General features: G+C 35.5%; 3 protein-coding genes across 3 annotated transcripts; 1 reads left to right on the plus strand and 2 right to left on the minus strand.

Moving 5' to 3' along the window:
* The first annotated feature begins 2580 nt into the window (after positions 1-2580).
* On the plus strand, positions 2581-4791 carry LOC147411538 (hexokinase-1 protein). The gene is made up of 3 exons (XM_086449628.1): positions 2581-2815; positions 2938-3017; positions 4568-4791. Exons 1-3 carry the CDS (start codon positions 2693-2695, stop codon positions 4638-4640), a joined length of 276 nt encoding a protein of 91 aa, XP_086305754.1. The 5' UTR covers positions 2581-2692; the 3' UTR covers positions 4641-4791.
* Positions 4792-5816: 1025 nt separating this feature from the next.
* On the minus strand, positions 5817-10441 carry LOC147411539 (Pseudouridine synthase family protein). The gene is made up of 9 exons (XM_086449614.1): positions 10158-10441; positions 9282-9410; positions 8905-9159; positions 8737-8818; positions 7537-7652; positions 7405-7459; positions 7188-7299; positions 6438-6607; positions 5817-6294 (listed from the first exon to the last, which is right to left on the minus strand). Exons 1-9 carry the CDS (start codon positions 10400-10402, stop codon positions 6022-6024), a joined length of 1437 nt encoding a protein of 478 aa, XP_086305740.1. The 5' UTR covers positions 10403-10441; the 3' UTR covers positions 5817-6021.
* A 1889-nt stretch (positions 10442-12330) lies between these two features.
* Positions 12331-15981, minus strand: LOC147411540 (septum-promoting GTP-binding protein 1-like). Its single transcript, XM_086453919.1, has 6 exons — positions 15606-15981; positions 15320-15440; positions 15103-15199; positions 14809-14848; positions 14024-14107; positions 12331-12797 (listed from the first exon to the last, which is right to left on the minus strand). Exons 1-6 carry the CDS (start codon positions 15906-15908, stop codon positions 12633-12635), a joined length of 810 nt encoding a protein of 269 aa, XP_086310045.1. The 5' UTR covers positions 15909-15981; the 3' UTR covers positions 12331-12632.
* Between the last annotated feature and the right edge of the window lie 740 nt (positions 15982-16721).

The raw sequence follows: 16721 nt of genomic DNA on the forward strand, positions 1-16721 counted from the left end.
AAGATTTGGAATCTTACTAAGGGTTTTCGAACTCAAATGGATTATCACATTGGCAATCCAACACACAATCCTCTAGATCTTATGGAAAAACTCAGATTAAAAGCAAATATTTTTTAGGCTTGATCATGGTTTTGAAAATAGACACCTACTGAATTTATAAATTTAATGGTGAAAATGATCTTTTTTCAAAGTTCATAGAACTTTTCCCCCACATTGGATCATGTTTTTGAATACCACAAAATGAGTTCAACGATTTTCGACAAGATTTTTTTTTGATAATATAAATTTTATAAATAAGGAAAAGGAGTAAAGGAGGTTGAGATAGCCCCCAAACAGCAAAACACCGACGTCAACAAAGATAGAAAAAAAAAAATACCAACACAAAAACAAACATGACCAGCGGATAGCTAAGAGTTACAAATGATTCTCCAATTAAATACAAAATCTTGAAAGCACACTCCCTCAAAGTCCTTACTCATCTTCGACCAAAGGAAAAGAAATCTCAAAATCTCTACGATCACTTGTTAAGATGAGTTCTCCTTACTGTGGAATATCCTGTTGTCGCGTTCTCTCCAGAGACCCCAAGCGATGGCGGAAAAGGAGGATAGCCCATAGATACCTCTTTCTAGCAGAGAAGATATTGGAACTCCAACCCTTTAAAATGTCAAAAAACGATAAAGAAACAACCCAATCTACTTGAAACCGAGATAAGAAGAACATCCAAATAACACGAGAAAAAGAACAGTGAATGAGAATGTGATTGACAGATTCCCCATCCCTCGAACACAAATAGCAATAATTTGGGATAACCCACCCCCGACGAATCAAATTATCCAAAGTAAGGATTCTACCTAAAGATGCAAGCCATATAAAGAAAGATACCTTATAAGGAACGAGAGCGGACCAAATAACAAAAGGAGAGAAGGATACCTCACCCACAGGAAGCAAGCAATGATAGAAGGACTTGACAGAGAACTTTTTATCCTTAGCCTTGAACCATTCCTTTCTATCTTGTTCGTTCACTCTGAATTGGATTTGATTAAGAAGATCTAGAAGAGATGTAACCTCCATCAATTCCCAATCATTGAAATTCTCGATAAGATTTAAAATCTTATTAAGCAAGACTAACCTTATTCAAGATTATTGGATGATTTAGGGTTGAAAGAGATTTGGAATAAGGAAAATTATGTACCAAGCTTATTATCCACTAGTATTATGGCAGGTGTATTGAAAAAGCAAGTAAAATGAAAGCTTTTAAACTATTAGGAAATTGCGAAATTTTCTTCGCAATTTTTTTTTTTTTTTTGGAGTAAGGATCCAATGTCATGTTCCCATAATAAAAGTAAGGTGTCTACATGGCATGTTTTTGTTGGAGTTTAAAACACTCATGGCTCTTAACCAAGTCGTGAACTCAGCTCGATGTGTTTGATTTCCAATAAAAATGTGCTACCTTAATAAGGAAAATATTTCTTTTTTTGAAAATTACAAAATATCCCTGGAATATTCAAAAGCCTCTTTTATTTCTTTTTTAAATTATTTTTTTTTTCATTTTTCAAAACACACATAAATATTGCAATTGCACATCCCTGAAATGTTGGTTTATTAAAAAATGGTATAAAATAAATTAAATTAAAAATTAAAAAAATTACATTAAACACCACTTGAAGTGGCATCTTTTTTTGCAAGAGTATTTTTGGGCTTTAGATTTACAAAAATAAAAATGGCAAATAACACCACTTGAAACGGCGTTTTAGGTTCCTATTGAAAATTTCAACAAAATAATTATTTTTTTGCTAAATATTTATTACCACAAGATTCTTATATATATATAATTTCCCCTAACTTTTTCTTCGAGATACACAAGGAAATTTTTTATGGTACTGTGCGCATTCTACGTCAATTGAATTTTTATTTTTATTTTTTCAGCCAATTTAGAATTAGTCATAAATGGTTCATTTATTTTTATTGTGAGAAAGCTCTGAACATGTCGAACATGTACATTCAACAAACACGGACAATGTATTTGGTTCACCGTGTTGGAAGCTGAATGTCGACTCCATTCGATCAATTTTCAATCGATCCAGTCAATTATGACTTGGTGAACGAAGCTTGGCTAAACAACCTCTCTTTTAATTACTTTCTTATCCCTTTCAACTTTATTATCTTTACTCTCCTCATCTAATTCCCCGAGCTATTCTCTCTTATCTTTTTTAATAATGCTACTCCAATTTTATTAAAAGAGACGTACTTGAGTTAAAGAGAAGTATTGACCACTACACCTAATTATTATTGGTTAATGAAAAATAATTTGTAAAATAATATATCATTCGGATTTTGACGGATTTAGGAATAAATTCGTATTTGACCTGACTCGAATTAAGGGACATCAATCCATATTCGAACCATATTTTAATTGAAATATATTTGATAGGATCAAACCTACCAAATTTAGATTCATTGTACTCGGATTTCGGAAAAAATCCGTTCCATTTTAAGCCCTGTACTTAGTATAAAGTCTGGATTAGTCGAGAAGCCTATATAGCCTGGCCAGGTACGTGTGTGCGTGTCACAAAGAAAGTCCAAGTCCAGAGAAGAGATTTCCAAGGCCCATCCAGAAAATTTTCTCCATAATTTCAAGAGCCCTAAAAGTCCGTCTCCCTCGTATCCATCGATAAGAGAAGAGAGAAAAGAGATGAGTTCATCACCTAGTCCAAGGCCAGTACCAAGAAGGGATAGTCCATGGGGAATGCCTGAAGGTGACGATCGACAACCTAAGCCACATCGCTGCAACGACAGAGCAGAGGATGTTGTCCAGGTTCCCTCTTCTTCTTCTTCCTTTTTTTCGATTTTATTAGAAACCAAACTTGTTTGATTTATCTTCGAAATAAAGGAAATAAATTTCTGAATCCGTTAATTAATGTGTAAAATGGGGAGTAGGCTTGTTTCGAAGGAAATCCGTTTAAAACAGTTCCAGGACCTTTCAAGCTTTTTTGGCGATGCATGCGTTCTAAACCTGGGTAATCTTCCTTCCATCACCCACATTTAAGGTTTTTAAAGCTCAATTTCAAAATAAAATTATGGGTAACCTTTGTTTATGTTGTATTGTTTATTTTCTTTTACAATGTTGTAAATTGTGATTCCTGCATCTACATGAATCCTATTTCTCCATTCAACTCTACTCTAGCAATGGCATCATCATCTCTAATGCTTTGTGGAAAGTCTCCTTTTAAAGATTTACATATTTATGTGGAAAAGGATCAATTTAATTACGTGTGGGTGGGTGGGTGCTGTGGTGGGCAATGATGCAGTGCGTTCTAGTGAGGCTAGTTTATGGGTTTTTGCAACTGTAGATACTTGAATTGGAGGTGGTGGGATCCTTCCCCATGTGTCAAACCTCGTCAAATATACCAAAACCTATCAAGTTTACACAGAGATGTGAAGCCTATAGGCTTTGTTGTTGTTCTCGTAACAGGTAAGAAATACAACTTTAAAATAAGTATGGAAAAAAAATGATCAATTTCATAAGGTGTAAGAAATGTCTTTGTCATGGTTTTAAATCTCGTCCGAGACTGAGACGACTCATCCAATATGTCTCGGTATTCGTCCACCAACTAGACGGATAGACAAGTCAAATGTTCAGGCGAGATTTTAAATTATGGTTCATTTTTTCTCAATGTTGAACGTGATGACTCATATGTATCGGAAAACTTGTCTGAAATGACTCGGTCTCGTTCATGGACTAGACGAGATGTCAAAACGAGTTTTAAAACCATGGTCTTTGTTGATTATATTTAGCTTGTAATAGCTTACTATTATTCTGACAAAAGTTGAGGGTGTTAAAATCATTTCAAAAAATGTGGAAAATTACTTTGTTGGGGACTATTTTTATCAAGGAGGGACGGAAAATGAAAAATAATATTGAACTTATTAAACTATTGGATACTACCACTAGCAATATACACACAAAAGGTGCACATCTTTGACATGAGGCATAAAAAATGGTATAAAAGGCAGAAGGAATCTACTATATTTCTGAGTCTCAATGGACGAATTGTAAGGCATAGGGCGTAGGACTTTTACGCCTCTTTAGTAAGACGGGTTTCTTGGGAAGGTCCCCTCCAAGACGGGCTTTGAGGTGCAAGCCTCATTTGTCTTTTAAAACACTGGTACTGAGGACTCCAATAATAGATGCCTGAAACCTGAAATTTAAAGCTATATATTGAGATCACTTAATAATAAAAAAAACTATATATTGATGTCTACACATGTTTATAATTCAAAGTATGTTACTTATTTAAAGGGATAAGGCCCTGCATGGTTTGGAATGGTGGAATAGGATTCATGTAGTGACCTCAAACGATTGAGTTGGACAATGTTGTTTGTGATTGTCTAAATTGGCAAGGGCCTTTATTATTGAGTGACAAGTAGTGGGTTTGGAACCCATTTGCTTATTTGAATTACTGCTTGTGGTGATTTATGGTGATTTGCAATTATGTCTGATAACCATGTATCATTTGCATAATAAAATTCTTTATTGTTGCACAATGATTTATCGTTTGGTATGCAGGGAGGAACCTACAGAACCTTTTACCTATTTAGAGAATGATCCCCCAAAGACAGAAGAAATCAAACTTGAGTAAAGCGATTGCACCGTAGGCTGTTGAATTTGAAGAATGTTTTTTTTTTAATCTAATAATATATTAGGAATAAGTTTTTTAGTGAGTGTTCTCACCAGCATTCTACTACTTGTATTTTGTTCCCCTTATTCTATAATGGTATCTTCGATTCTTACTTCTTGGCTGTTTATTTACTTTAAGAATAATTTTAAGGTTGCCTTGGCTAATAACTTGTGCACGTGCCTGTGGGGTGGGGGAGAGTGACGTAAACATGTATTTGGGTCATTCGACTTCCTTCTGATAATATGCCCGTCTGATAAAAATTAGAAGCGCTTTGGTTGGAGTAATGGAGGTCTGGAGACTGGACTGAACTGCATCTCCCTTAATTAGGTGCATGTTTTTCTCTGATTTTTTTTTTCCATAAATGAAAACAGATTTATTAGAGGATGATAGCGTCTCCAAGAAAAAAGATGGGACTAGCTGCAACAATTACAAAATCCCATCTAAAGAGGAGATCAAAGTTCCTCAAATGGGAACTGTTTGGCTCCATGTAGGTTTTGCTGAATGATCTTCCTAACAATTGCAGAAAGTCCTACATTAAGTATAGGATGGTCCAGGATTCTAGGTCATTGAATTGTGATAATATTTGACCCAACTAATGATCATTGATCTGACTGACGGTCACGATTGATGAGATTGTACAGCATTCGCAAGCTTTATGAGGCCGAAGTCTATCCTTAAGTTGATCCATCAAAAAGTTCTTAGTGAGATCTAAATTCCGATGAAAATCGATTATATGCTGAAAACACAGATGGTGTTGTGTTGTGTCTGACATATCATCTCATCTCAAGGTACTGCAGATGGTCTTCAGGTTCACAGCATACTATTCTTTTCGACCATCCACGATCTGGATCAACTTTCAATTTTCATGTCTTGTGGTCGAATGTGGATGAAGATGATATTGGTTGATCCATCATCCAACTGCACCACGAGTAGTACACATGGGGGCATCCTCACAAAATTCAATCCATTCAACCATTTTTGAAACCTAATAGAGGTTTCTTTAATGAGTTTCAATCATGTTCCAACTTCTCTTGCAACCCTAACTTTTGAATTAATTTACATTTAGTGCAATTGACCACAACATTCCTCTCTATTCCTTAATAACTTTCGAATCAATTTTTTTATTTTTATTGCTACTGCTACTGCTAATTCATTTGCTTGCAAATGGAAGGAGAGAAGTTATAAAATACAAAATCTGGACTCAACAAGTGAGTAATAAATGAAGTATAACTCTAGCGATTGGGGAAGAACACATTATTTTCCCGATCCTCCCATCACTTTGTTGCGCAAACAACACTTTTAATGCGACTTCTCTTCATCAGTGATCTAAAAACCATTTATGTCACCTCCACCATGGGCATCCAGCTTCATAAAAATGTTCCCCATCGTCCCATGAGATCTGACACGCTTGGAGACCAATCGCTACACTTGGTTCCTTACCATGTTGTGCAATCCACTCTTCAACAGCTTTTGTTCTATCATCTTCGCTTTCGTATTGTTTCCTATATTCACTGAATGGGTTAAGCCCAGGACAGGCCGTCTCTGCTATTACAGCAGGAATGTACATTGAGTCACCCACAATCGGTGCACCACAGGCAGCCAATTGCGCTCTTACCTACGTATCATGACAGATTTTGTCAGAATAATATACTAAATCTCTGATTATTGCCAGTGATATAGAAGATGAGGATAATATATACCATTTGAATCAATAAAGTAAAAAAAATAGAAAGAAAAATGAGAAGCAAATCGAAGTACCTGGTGAGTGCGACCTGTTAAAAGGTTGATTTTACATTCATATGCAACATCCTTGGAGGGCCATCCATGGTCATCAATACAATACTTCTCTTCAATGGCAGCATTTGGCCAGGGAACCTCCTTGCATTCCAACACCTCAAGCTGACACAGATGCCATCCTTTCATAAAATCTGCAAGAATGAAGTGTATTATGTTGAATTGATGTTTACCAAAGACCCAACTAATCAGATAAAGATTCTCATATGTTAAGATTGCCACTAAACATCGTGGAATCGTATTAAGATTACAAAACTTGAAATTCATATTGCCGGAAAGATGCAATGAAGTTTACTTGAATTGGCTCAATCTATTTACAAGTTAGATCAAAATATATTGGATAGATTATCATTTTTTTCAGAAATGCGATCAAAGCTTGCACATAGAAAGGTTATGATCCATCTTCAAACATCCTTCAATACAAGACCTACTAAGAGAAAGACGACTCTTTCTCAGGCAAGCTCTATGCAGGATCCCATATGTTATTAAAATAAAGTAGCTCTTTGTTCTTTATTTTTTTTCTTTATGCACAGATAATTGAATGGAGAAAAAGCCGACCCCAGATTTTGGGATGATGCTTTCATGATGATGAGCAATATTTTTCAGAAATACCCGTACGTTTCGAATATATGTATACATTAGGATGACTTAAACTAACAAAGGAGACAAAACAGACACTTAATTAGCAACATGAATGATAATAGCAAACATTACCTTTTGAAACAAGTCTAGGAGCCATATTCACCGGACGCATGTAGTGAGTAATTATTCCAATGGGCACAGGAGCAGCAGCAAGAGCAAGATAAAGCTTTTTGACCTTTTTTGCCTGGTTAAAAATATTATACTTCATAGTCAGAATCAGTGATGGTTCTCTGAAAAAAGTATTCAATTTGTGTTTCCTCTGTATCAAGAAAGTAAGTAATGAGCATACCCTGATCTTTCCATGAAAAATTGAGCAGTAGTCCTTAGTTCTAGCTAACACAACACTGCACGCATATAATTTCAACAAATTACTTATTTTCTATATTCCTAATCAGAGATTAATTCATTTGAGATACAACACCAGCCTTCAGTGCAATTATCAATCTGATGGGTAGTCTTCAATGGAGTTGCTAAACCCAAGGCACGAGTAGCGAAAGTTGCACAACTCTCTTCGATGTTGTCTGTTGTTCCTCCAACCTGTGCAAAGTTAATATATATGCAATGAGGAATCAACATATATAAGATCGAAAATATCTTAACAATGCAATGGGCTTGGACCCATCACTCAGTAAGTTGACATATTGCAACCAACTTTAGCATCATGGGTTCAAGTCCAGCTTTGCCACCAAAATTCCTAGCAAAGCATCTTGACTCATCAGTGAAAACATTTATGCAAATATAGGATCATAATTGAATGCACAGGTCTGGCATGAAAAGGGAAAACATATTATTGGTACTCTTGAACTCTTTTGTGGTGCGTAGCATCCAAAGGATCCCATTTAGTACATTACATAATACACATAATTAAATCAAATCATATAAGAAACAAAAATAAATATGATATAGGTATTCATTATTGATTCATTGTGTTCATCTATGCCTTATCCAAACCATTTGGCATCCACAACATGCCTCCTATTTCCCTGTCAACTCTATCTAGAGTTACATCTTTTGTCAATGCATGCATAATCATCATTATTCTCTACGCCTTATGCCAACTATTTGGGGTTGGCAACATAAATCATGTTTCTCCATTCAAGTCTACCTAAAACTATATATATATATATATATATATATATATATTTCCCTTTAGAACTCCCAACTTGCACCGAAGCACTCCTCGCAGCTATTATCACCGGTCTTTGTTGTACATGCCCAAAACCATCTCAATCAACTTTCCTTCTATTTTACCTCAGGTTGGAGTTATTCCCAGATTTCCCAATACTTGCTCATTTCTGATTTAGTGTTTCTTTCCACTCATCCACCAATATATATGAATATATGAATATATGTGTGTGTGTGTGTGTGTGTTTGGTATGGAAAAAGGATTTCATCATCATCATTTTGAGGGGTTAGGCAGAAATAAGTGGTAAAGGTGGTCAAAGATCAGACAAAATTACAAAAAATACAGAGGTTGACTTAGGTTAATCCATCAATGTCATCCATCCACTAACATAAAACACCATTATCACATTTATTCCACAAAAAATATATATCCCCTAATATCACATGATTGTTTTTTCTACAACACTGGTAATGAAACAAGGGATCATTTACACACCGATGTACCAGCAGGTTTATCTAGAACCACATAGGACTCGGCCACAGCTATAATCCTTGACTTCCAATCAATTTCATAGCACCTGATCAAACTTCCCAGATCAATTAGCACAATACAAGTTGCATAATATCAGTATGCAATAAAAAACAAAATGAATCGATCAATTACCTAGGGGAGCGTTTTGGGTGTACATGCACACGTAAGTATGTTCCAGCCTCAACAAACTCATTAACATGGGTTATCCGAAACGTCTTTTGTGCTTCTCTCACAGTCTTCCCTTTAATCGACTGTCTCTTTCGCAAAACTGATGGTGCTGTCACTTCTTTAAATACTCGAATTTGCTCAGGAGTTGCAGTTGGAGGAGGGTCAGGACACACCAGTGCATAATACACGGCTCCAAAATGGATAAGATCTGCAACAAACCTTCACGGATAAAACTTTCTATTCATCAATTTGGTCTTGGCCACTTTTAATAGAAGAAACAAAATTCAAGAATCTTGCCTAGGACATCAAATGAAGGCCAAAAGAGAAAGTGCTACACTTACAGAGGTGGAAGGTTCAAAGCATTACTAATATATTCGAGAACAGGCCCCCCTGATGATACAACTAGGTGTTCAATTCGTGGCGGTCTATTTTGTAATGGGCATGGAAGCAAACGACTGTATTCAGAGTAGCTGCAAAGTGAACAAGTTCTAAGGGTTCACATACTCAAAGATTGAGAATGTCAAAATGAAAATATAGTAAAATAAGTAATATATTTCTTCATGTCAAACTAGGCTTAAAAATGTCAGTTATGGGATACTTTTCCCACATGTCTAGAATTGTGACGGCATACTAGGAAGGCCTTCATGGACACTCCTCAAACATGCGAGTGAGGTAATGGGCACATCGAGAATAAAACCTATTTGTGTCCAAAGTGAATAAAGTAATGCTCATTAACTCAAGCTAAACCTTAACAGACCTGATTGAGCAAACTGAATTAACCCACTACCAAATTTTAAATAAAAAAACATAATGCCATAATAAATTTGACATGGATTAGGTGCAACTTAAAATTTTCCCAAACATGAGTTCCATCTAGACAAGTTCAGCACCCAAACAGAACCCAACAGAAAGTAATTTCCAAATACATAATTTCATAACCAAAAACTAACTCAAAACATATAAATTTTATCCCAAAACAAGAGCCAATCTTGGATAATTCCTGAGCTGAAAATCCATAATTCCCAGAAGAACAAAACAAGTAAACTCAAACTCAAATTCCCCAGATTTCCCAAACCCAACTTATAAGAATTAAAATTCGCAAAATTCCAATATACCCAGATTCAAAAACGTGAAGAATGTAACTTAAAAACAGAATATAAACACAACCCAAGATAATAATAATAAAAAAAGGTATAAATTTCCAAAAATTAAAGTACCCATCAAATGAAGAGTTGCTGATAGTGGCACCAACATCAGCTTTCAGGGTGCCACAGCTAAATGTTCTGTTGCTAGAACCCCAAGAACAGAAAGCCAAGTTCCTATCATGGTTCTTGAGAACATAAGTAGTAGCTAACGTGCGCACAAGAGCCATGGGAAACGCGAAACTCCTGCAGTTTGATGTCCGTAGCGAAGAAACCAAGCTGTTGGCGAACATTGATGAGATACTAGCGGAACCACTCATCCGCACAGATTGGAAAACGAAATCAGCAAGTTAAAGAAATAGCGCTCATGGTTTATATATTGAGCCCGTTGGACTGTTAAACTGGCCCGGTCCGCCTGAAAAAGAAGGGTTAGGGCTTCATTGTGACTTGTGAGTCTGGAAAGTAGGGTCCAGTTCAAATTATTCAACCCATTAGATCTGGGCCGGGCTTTAGTCTAACAAATGCCCAACCCAATGATAGATGCATACTAATCAAATTAAAATAAAATAATTCTATAAAATGATAGTAAGACCAACTATGTTATATGAAATTGAATGTTGGATGCTCAAGAAGCAACATACTAATAAATTTAACGTACGTAGATGAGAATGTTGAGATTGTGATTTTAAAAAACATTTGAGTGCAAGATGACTCATCCAAGTCATCTCAATAAAGTTTGTGAACAAGATCACAAAATGCCAAAATCGGGATTTTTTTTTTTTTTTTATTGGTACCAAAATCGGGGTTTAATTTCTTCTTCTTTCTTCAATTTTAACTTTCAGTTCTTTATCCTTGGAGCAATATTGATTCAAGTAACCACCAAATGTATCCAAACCCAAATGAAATATCCATCTTTTTTCTACACTATCTTCATTACCCAGGCCTGTTGCCTGAGACCGGCCCAATTAAAATTTGATTGGGTCTGGCCCACCATTGGAAAAAGAATACTTCACAACCAAATGGGCTGGTCAGGGCTAACTCACTAGTGAGGCTTCACTCAGAAGCCTGAAGTGTTGTTCACAATGACGAGTCTGGCGTGTTTATCAAGCCAAACATTGTCGTGTGGCATACACTTTGGTCCATTAACTCAAAATGAGTAGCTTAGCCCACCTTTTGGTCAACCTGATTAATTGGATTTTAGAATATTTTTTTCCCAATCTTGAACCTCAAAAGTAGGCCATTGAAAATGACTCAAATCCAATGGTTAGGAATCATAAATGAGACTATTTTGGTGGCAGGCTGACCAAAAGGCGGTGAACTGGATTAAAATTCAATAAATCGGTGGCTGAGAGAGTATGTCACACGGAATTATGTTAGTCAAGTATACAGGAAATTTTTTTCCGTGGACCTTAAATATGATCCACAACTCCACGTATAAAACTAACAACTATTTCCTTTATCAAGAAAGTTAAAAGAATCAGGTGTCTGATTCCTATAGAATATGTTGTCTATGTGCTTTGTTTTGATTGGAATTTAAAACGCGGACTCCTTTTAAGCTGTTCTCCATATTTCATGTATGTAGCTTGATGTATTTAATCTTCAATTAAAATGTACCACATAGACACCATATGTTATTGTAGGAATGGAACACTGATTCAAGCAGGGGCAGAGTTAGTAAGGAAAAGGTGAGGGCAGTTGCCCCCCAACTTTGAGACACTCCCATAATTTCAACTAATTTCATGCCCATTTTACTTCACTCCCTCACCTCTCTCCCCATTTGCCCCCACACCCTCCGCGCCCCCTAATTCCCCCCACCCTTAATGACATTACGAACCGGCCATCTCATATACTAATTGGAAATGACCTAAATATCATTTTCTTCAATTTTTAACTAAAAACTTCTGAATTTCTCCTTAAAATCATTCATCTTCAAGTTCTTCAACTATACAATTAATTTCAATTTGCCCCTACTACAAGAAAATCCTAGCTTCACTCCTGGATTCAAGTTACATGGCTGCACCTCTATATGCGTTTTCTAAAACATTTTCGATTGCCACATGAAAGTAAAATACTACATAATTTTCTTGAAATTTCTTTTCAAAATCAAATCTGGGCATGAAGTCTAGAGGGCTGATGCGTGTGGGCACAAAAAGTGTTAGTAAGGGTGGAAGCGTGACAAGAAGGTTGTGCATAAGAAATTAAAACTTGCCTAATGTGCCACTCTTGTTAAGTGACACGTTAACGTGTCCTAAAACACATAATGCACCCTCTTGAGATTCATTCAACAAAAAAATCGAGTAGTTTGTGTTATCTTTGATCAATTCTTCCTGTTTGGGGTCAAAAACGTGTGGTGTGGTGTGGACATGTAGCACATTTTGGTCTTCAGACATTGAGAAAAGGAGACTATGACAGCTGTCTCTTTCTCTTCCTCCATCAAAATTCAAGAAACCAAAAGAAAAATTAAAAACCCAAAGGAAGAGCAGTCTATGTCTCACTGGGTTTTATATGTACAAAATAGGCTAGAGTGTAAGGGAGATCCACGGCATAGGACTAAAAGTCGATGATGGGTTCTCCAATGGTCAGATTTCGCTCTAGGGTCCATGGCAAGTTAAAGAGCTTGGCTGTGATGAACTTGAATATCTTATTCACGTTTATGTTGTGTCTCGCACTTGAAAAGAACAGTGTTGCTTTCATGGCCCTTGCATATGCCCTTGCCTGTTTAAATCACATACCGACATACGCAATAAGTATCATTGTTTGAGACACAGAGATTTTGAATAAATTTATCACGAAATCTAGAAAGTTGATGCCTTGTAGACTGCCAATTTGGCCCTGTGAGTTAGACTAGTCTAACTAACTTAGAAATATTTCAAATCTTAATAAGGGTCATTGGACCCACATAGACTATCACATTGGCAATCCAAAACCACAGTGCCTTCTAGATTTCATGAAAATTTTTATATTTTTAAAAATAAAAAAGAAAATTTGAATTTAATTCAAGGTGTTGAAAATTAATAACTATAAAATTCTCAAATTTAAAATTAAAATTAAACAATGAAAATTACTTTTTTTCTTTGAATGTTTTTTTTCAAAGATACTTCAAAAAATTTCCTTTGCAAGTCTTTGGCCTCATATCATGATTTTGGATGTCACAATGTGATGCGGTCCTGAAAGTATTTTTCCTGATTATTTTGGGGAGGTGTAATTAATGGAATTCATGACTCAACCAGACAGGGTGAATAAAAAATACAACTACCATGTACCCTGCAAGAATTGTACACATCTTGTGTCTCGTGAGGGTAAAAATCTACGATTCTTGCACCTGTCATGTCAGTGAATTTTTGAATTACCTTCTCAGGTTGAATTACAAAATCAGCTCTCTTTTGAGGAGAGACTAGAGAGATCTGATGTCACATAGATAGGCGGTCAGGAAATTATACTTTACTGTTTGTTTTTTTTTTTTTTTTAATTATCGTCCATATTAATTGACCATACAACTTTCATTCAAACTCAGGGGAAAAGGGAGAGAGCTTTTCAATCAAAATCAGTGGTGCGCGGGCTTTTCATTCAAAGTAACTGTAGAGAGAAATGTTTTCATCCATTAAAACAGGGGACACTCATTATTATCTAAAATTGACGCCAAGACCGAAAGTTACGATGGGCTTTTACATATAAAATCAATGGGAACCGACCATATTTTGTCACTATATTCTCTAAAGTCTTACAAACCCTTTCCCATGTGGAAAGGGTATGAACGATCGATCCATCAAAATTTCGTTCCAGTCCAAACTTACCCAAAACCTTTCTATTGATGGGCCTCACCCAATGATATAAGGTGGATTAAGGTCTTAAATTTATAATTATTTAATTACTCTGCTAGGCACACTGATTTATTAAATCCTAAAATCAAATTAGGAGAAGTAAAGATAGATAATTTTTACCTGGCTTACAATGGTCCATTGCATGGCGAAAGGAAGTTGAACGAAATCATCGAACTTGGTTCCGACTAATATAGGAAGTGCCGTCTACATTGAACAAAAAATAATTAATTATAATGAGATATCTAAATAAAATGAGGTGTATGCAAGCATAGATTGGTTACCATCCAATTTGAAGGAATATACAAGTTAGAGGTTCTATAAATGAGGGAAAGAATCTTGATAATCTGATGGCCCCCTCTGATCTAATCCTCCGTCATTGAACCGTTGATCATTTGCCTTAGGATACAGAAGAAAAAGATTTATTTTTTTATGTATCCCAAGCCAAATGATCTACGGTTCTATGATAACGACGTGGGGAAGGCTTCAGGAGCTAAAAGATGAATTGATGCACTGAGAAGCTTGTGATTTTTTTCTTCCTTTTAAATCAATGAAGATGAGTATAATTAACAAAATATATGACTTTAAATAGAACTGAATGGAAGGTACATATTCCTTCAATGCACCCCAAATTTTAGAAATAAGACTGATAATGACTCAGGTTATGTTGATTCACGAAAAAAGACTCGAAAAAGACCCATGATCCAAAACATGTAAGTGTGAAATCCACGGTCGGTTTTATTTTTTAAATAAGCATTAATGGAGGTATGTATCATTGAGATAACTAATTATAAATCCTGACCATTGGATTGCACGCTAAAATTACCGAGATTGTGTGATTTATTTCCTGACTCAATGGAAACTGCCCCAAACAATTATGCAATAGAAAAAAGGAATTTGATTAGTACCTTATTCCATCTCCTTGCTTGTTGGTACCAGCCAATAACACTGCATTAATACCCAAAAATCAAACTTTAGCGAAATCTTCTCTTCAATTTGGGAGAATTAAACGAAATTTAATGACCATATTTTTGATAGTTCAATTATAATTTTCATCATGAAAACCGTCTTTTTATTAATTAATCGAAAATCAACCATATAATGCCCCTAATCCATGAATGTCTCTTATTATTATTATTATCGCTTATTTGTTGTCATCAAATAATTAGTCTCAACATCAAATTAATAAATCAAGAACACACCTGTTTAGTGTAGACCGGCTAGTGAGATCAAACATGATCAATATCGCTGCTGAGTCTTTACAAGCAATGGGAACATGATCAAGAGATCGATGATCACCTACATCGACAATTATTTATTTATTTTTTAATAGCTGAACTCCCATTAATAAATAAATAAATTAAAAAACAAAAATTCATCAATAAATTGAGATTTGAGAAACATAATCAACAAACCAACCTCCTACATCCCAGATACTAAAAGCAATCCTAGCACCAGGAACAAAAAATATTTTATCCACCAAATTTAATCCTGTCATCTCCAAACATCTCTTTTCCTGCCCATCCCCTACACACTTAACCTACAAATGAACAACAAATAAATAAATAATTAATTTAGATAAGATAAATAATGGTGCTACATTCATTAAATTAAACCAAAAACGATTATATAATTATGAACATTTCAATGATTTAGAGACAACAAAACAGAAAAATATCATTGAAAATTTTATATAATAACTCACCAAAAAACTTGTTTTTCCAATCTGACAATCACCCAAGAGACTGATCTTCAGAGCCACCAAATCTGAATCTGTATCGTAACCACCACACGTCGACATTGGGTCAGCTTTCGGTAACATGCTTTCTGTTCTTGCTCGAGAAGAGGATGATGTGGAATGTGATAACCTGCGGTGTCGATTTGGCTTTCCCACAGTGCATGTAAGAATTCGATCTTTAAGAAATTGAAGAATCCGCCGGAAGGAAACTCGATCGAAATGACGACATTTAACCCCACTACGAACAAGTTTCCGGCGTAGCTGAGTCATGTTTTGATGGCCTCAAGATCTCATTCTTTGGCCATCAAAATACATGCTAGCTTCTTGCTTTCTTCTATTTGTATTTTTTTTTTTTTTTCTTTTTCAACGACCCAAAGCTACGAGGTGACTTCCTTATCGGAGACCGTTGACCGGTATTTGGATACTAACGAAAGAGTCCAAAATAGGGTTACAAGGGTATTTTGGTCATTTGAGTTGATTAATTAGGACTGTCAACGGATCCCACTGATACCAAATTGGTATTCTGATCTGATATGAATTTTCTTAGACCCAATCCTATCCAGTTTCAATCGGATCTGTCATTTTAAGGCCAGACCCAACCCGATACGATATGTATTATTTTGGATCCAACCGACAGATTGATGCTTATCAAATCCAATTTTATTTAATAAAAGTATAAAACTATAATGTAAATATATATTATTTCAAACATATTAGCAGATTTAGATGGAGAGATGGTTGATCCAGAAATTGATCTGATAAGTTATTGTATAAGATTTTTTTCAGATTGGGTCTTTGTGAAAACCTCGATATTATCAAATAAAAAGAGATTGGATTTCAGATTTGATCCGTTTCACTGACAATGGTGGGTAATTTGGTCAATTTATTTAGTGTAATCTTGGAGGGTAGTTCGGTCTTTTGATGATAAAGATAGAAAATTTGGTCGACAGACACAAAGCACTAGCATCTTGTAAGAGCCGTTGTATTAAAAGAAAATTCTTGAAAGAGATTCTCTATTGACCAATATTCTGGACCACTTAATTCCTGAATCGTGACCACCAGTAGACGATTCTAGTCACTAAG

The sequence above is a fragment of the Akebia trifoliata genome, chromosome 1 (assembly GCF_017979445.1).
Source record: "Akebia trifoliata isolate Shusen 1 chromosome 1, ASM1797944v1, whole genome shotgun sequence".
In the NCBI taxonomy this organism is placed as follows: Eukaryota; Viridiplantae; Streptophyta; class Magnoliopsida; order Ranunculales; family Lardizabalaceae; genus Akebia; species Akebia trifoliata.

Excerpts from the sequence above, each read along its gene's own strand:
- LOC147411538 (XM_086449628.1), top strand. The coding sequence starts at position 2,693 with ATGAGTTCATCACCTAGTCCAAGGCCAGTACCAAGAAGGGATAGTCCA. Across the intron at positions 2,816-2,937 it reads GAGCAGAGGATGTTGTCCAG|GCTTGTTTCGAAGGAAATCC; the intron begins GTTCCCTCTTCT and ends AATGGGGAGTAG. Across the intron at positions 3,018-4,567 it reads TGCATGCGTTCTAAACCTGG|GGAGGAACCTACAGAACCTT; the intron begins GTAATCTTCCTT and ends TTTGGTATGCAG.
- LOC147411539 (XM_086449614.1), bottom strand. The coding sequence starts at position 10,402 with ATGAGTGGTTCCGCTAGTATCTCATCAATGTTCGCCAACAGCTTGGTT. Across the intron at positions 7,300-7,404 it reads TTTTTCATGGAAAGATCAGG|GCAAAAAAGGTCAAAAAGCT; the intron begins GTATGCTCATTA and ends ATTTTTAACCAG. Across the intron at positions 6,608-7,187 it reads TCCTAGACTTGTTTCAAAAG|ATTTTATGAAAGGATGGCAT; the intron begins GTAATGTTTGCT and ends TCATTCTTGCAG.
- LOC147411540 (XM_086453919.1), bottom strand. The coding sequence starts at position 15,908 with ATGACTCAGCTACGCCGGAAACTTGTTCGTAGTGGGGTTAAATGTCGT. Across the intron at positions 15,441-15,605 it reads TTGGAAAAACAAGTTTTTTG|GTTAAGTGTGTAGGGGATGG; the intron begins GTGAGTTATTAT and ends GTTCATTTGTAG. Across the intron at positions 15,200-15,319 it reads TAGTATCTGGGATGTAGGAG|GTGATCATCGATCTCTTGAT; the intron begins GTTGGTTTGTTG and ends TTGTCGATGTAG.